Source organism: Ananas comosus, unplaced genomic scaffold (genome assembly GCF_001540865.1).
Source record: "Ananas comosus cultivar F153 unplaced genomic scaffold, ASM154086v1, whole genome shotgun sequence".
NCBI classification, from domain to species: Eukaryota; Viridiplantae; Streptophyta; class Magnoliopsida; order Poales; family Bromeliaceae; genus Ananas; species Ananas comosus.
Window position 1 is genome coordinate 9,519 of NW_017890512.1, and position 3,563 is coordinate 13,081.

The following is a 3,563-nucleotide window of genomic DNA, read 5'->3' on the forward strand; positions in this document are numbered from 1 at the left end:
ACTTCATTACTCTTTCAGGGAATACCTTTTCCAGGCTACGACCTCATCCTACGCCCTGCAACTAACTGTTATGGAAAGTGCCCTACCAGCAAGTGACATGCTAGAGAGAGAGAGAAACATAGAGAGAGAGAGGGTGCGGTTACTGTGATAATTTACTTTATTCTACAGAGCTTGAGAAAAGAAGACTTGTATTCCTCAAGTCATGGTGTAACCGATACCATTTAACCTTTCTGAGTGATCAACTAAAATGGTCCACAAGACAGAGAAGAGAAGAGAATTTACATGTATGTATGTGCACGTACGCTGATGAAGAAGAGCTATATATTATATATATAGCAACTCATTGTAGCCCATTTTAAAACCCGCTTCATCGATTACATACAGATACAGACTTGAAACCTAGCTAGACCTCACAGCGAATGTAAGAAAGTAAAAGGAGAAAGAGAAAAGAAGAAAATTAAACAAGGAAAGCGTATCAACGGTTGTGAGTAGGGCATGTAAGAAGCTGTTCCAGCGAGAGTTCCCGTTGTTGTATATTCTTGCACTTGTGTAATAATTGAAAAGGAGCCGAGGAGAAAGAAGAGAAAGTGGAAAAAGACATACAAGAGTGAGAGTCCAAGGAGAGCGAACGCTAGAAAAATATCCAGACACCCATCAGTTACCTTTTTAAGGAATATATCCTCCCATTCCACCCTAATGTTCCATTGGCCTATATATTTCAAAACAAACTCCAACGAGCCGAAGAAATCAAGAAAATGAAAATTAATCGAGGAACGTACTTTCTTTCTTTCAATTCTCGGACATGATTTTCACCCCTACGGAAGAGCTGCGAACTGTGGCATGTCACTCCAAGCAGCTGGGATTCCATTCCAATTGCTCGAATTGTTGTTGTCGTCGTTACTGCTACTGTTGTTGTTGTTGTTGTTGTTATTGGCGGTAGTGATAGCAGTAGTCACGGCGGCAGAACCCGAGCACGGAATGTTGTAACAACTATCAATCAACCACGCCGGGGCGGTATGATCAGTTGCACCGAAACCGCCCTTTCTAGACCCACCACTGCACCCAGCTGCAGAGGCTGCTTGTGATTTGGAACCGTCCGGCGCGTGAAAAGAGCCCTCAAGGAAATGACCTGGGAGAGCGGAGGACGCGCCGCTCTCTTTGTAGGTTTCACCTCCGAAGAACATTGCCAACCTCTGCTGCTGCAGCTTCCAGTGCAGATCTTGGTTTATGGAGCTCAAGGATTCGATAGAAGAAGCTATGGAGCTGCGCGTGCTGCTGTTGACTGCAGCTGTCTCACCGGGGAATCCTCCTGCCGGCGTCGGGAAGCTAGCGAAGCTCGCCATGGAGCTAGCGTGACTCGCGGCGGCCGGATGAGAGATTCGATCACCAGGTGCAGGTGATGGGGCGATCATGTCTCCGAAGGCCACGTACTGCTGGTTGGCGGTAGCGAACATCCCGGATGCTGCGGGAGAATGCAGTCTGGAGAAAGGAAGCACGCCGAGCTGGAAATCCGAGGCGGCGATCAGCGAAGACGGCCCACCGAAGAACTTGAGGCTGCCGCCGGCCGGGTCGGGGACTCCGGTGATGGGATCGATGGAGCTGACGGGGAGGCGCGAGGAGGCCGCGGCGGCAGACGAGGATTTGGACTTCTTGTTCTTGCGGCAGCCCCCACCGACGGGCACGTTGCGAAGGGCGCCACCTTTGGTCCAGTACCGCCGGCAGGTCTTGCAGAAGTGGCGCGGCTGCGCGAGGCTGTAGTTGTTGTAGTAGCAGAACTTGGTGTTGGGCGAGTCGCACCGTGGGCACTTGAGACCCTGCTCCGGCGGCCGCAGCGGGTTGGCGGTGGGGTTGCTCTTGCGCCCGCCTTCGCCGCCCGAGCTTTGCGAGTCGACGACACCGGCGGCGGCAGGAGACGCCATCATTTCCGTCGCTCTATGCTTCTCTGCACTTACTAGAAGGAAGGAGGAGAGGCCCGAGGGGGAGGGGGGGGGGAGAGGAGGAAATAAAGGAGGGGGTGATCAGTGACGGATGGCTGGGTTAGTTTTCCTTTGCAGGAGGGAAGGAGCTGATGGCTCTATTCAATGGTATCTCATGCATGGGATTGAGAGGTAAAAGGGACGTTTTTCGATTGACGCTTGTGATTGTCATCAAGTGCGAGGAGAGCAAACTGGAAAATAAATAGTGCTAGCTACAGATGGCTTGGATTTAGTGGAAATAAATAAGACTTTATGGAGCACCCAGAGAGGAGAGAGAGAGAGTGTGTGTGTGCTTTTAATGGTAGCGAAGTGGCAGAAGAGAAGGGATCTTAGCACAAAAAAGTGCAAGCAATACTAGGAAGGGGCGGGACCAAGAATGGAAAGAGCGTAGACAGAAAAAGCAGAGCATCTGAGAACTTCTGACACAACATAAAACAAGTATGGTGATGGTGCTAGTGCTTAATTCTGATGGATATGCGCTTGTTTGTGATGATGCACTCTGCGGGCCGGGTAGGGTCATGCATACCAAAATATCTAAAAAGTGACAGCCACACAGGCTGATGTACGGTCCTCAACAAATCGAATCGCTCATTTAAAATTCATTCATTTTATTATATATATTTTTTTAAAAAAAATAAATTTTATTGTTATTATATTTTTCTCTTAAAAGAGAAATATATAATTATATAGTTAGTTGAATATAAATAAAATTGTGTAGTTGTTATACTGTAAATTTTCCTCATGAATACATACGCATGAGGTTTGACCCCACATATGCAACAACCTACAACTATTCAACACCAACTAATTTTTACCTTCCCGAACTATTCACTCATTAGCTGTCCTACTATTTCGACTCTCGGGGCTTTTATCCCCCATGTGAGATCATACACACAAGATTATTTGGACACACAAGGTTATTTGGACACACTAGGTTTTAACCACATGTTTATTTTACAGAAAGTTAAGAGCAATTAAATTACTTTCGGCCGTCAATACTTTCTTTTATCTTTTAATTTGTAGTAACTTAAATTTGCTAGTAACAGAAGTTTCCTAAAATATCGGAATTAACAATGCCCCACACAGTGCCAAAATTAATTATGAAAGAGAAAAAAAATAAAAAAAATATTAATAAAAAAAAACTACAATATAAAATTTTCTATAAATATCTATTTTTCTAATTTAGCACTTGTCTTTCTAAAATCTTTATTTTTCCAACTTGAAATTTGAGCAATGCAATTTACAAAAATGAGATGCACATAATACATCCATTCATCTAGAGACCATTGTTTTTAATTACCCTTTTTTCTAGATATTAAAAATCCAAAGAGTTTTTTGTACCCTAGATTAATGATCGGCTATAAATCATACATACTCTCTTATATGTACACCTAATATTTTTCTTAAAATTTAGAGTATGTTTGGCCGAACCGTTGGATAAGTTATTTCTACATAATTGATTTTATTTTGAAGAAGTAATTTCTACTTAAATTATTTGTATAGTGTTTAATTGAGTTTGGTAAAAAAGTAAGTTTTTTGAAGTGATTTTGAAAAATCTTTTGACAAATTTATATTTTCTTAAATGAT

At 43.4% G+C, this 3,563-nt stretch overlaps 1 protein-coding gene across 1 annotated transcript; it reads right to left on the bottom strand.

Annotated features, from left to right (window-relative positions):
- Window positions 1–367: 367 nt before the first annotated feature.
- On the bottom strand, window positions 368–2,120 carry LOC109703760 (dof zinc finger protein DOF5.7). The gene has a single exon (XM_020224474.1). It carries the CDS (start codon window positions 1,920–1,922, stop codon window positions 816–818), a length of 1,107 nt encoding a protein of 368 aa, XP_020080063.1. The 5' UTR covers window positions 1,923–2,120; the 3' UTR covers window positions 368–815.
- Window positions 2,121–3,563: the final 1,443 nt, after the last annotated feature.

Excerpts from the sequence above, each read along its gene's own strand:
- LOC109703760 (XM_020224474.1), bottom strand. The coding sequence starts at position 1,922 with ATGATGGCGTCTCCTGCCGCCGCCGGTGTCGTCGACTCGCAAAGCTCG.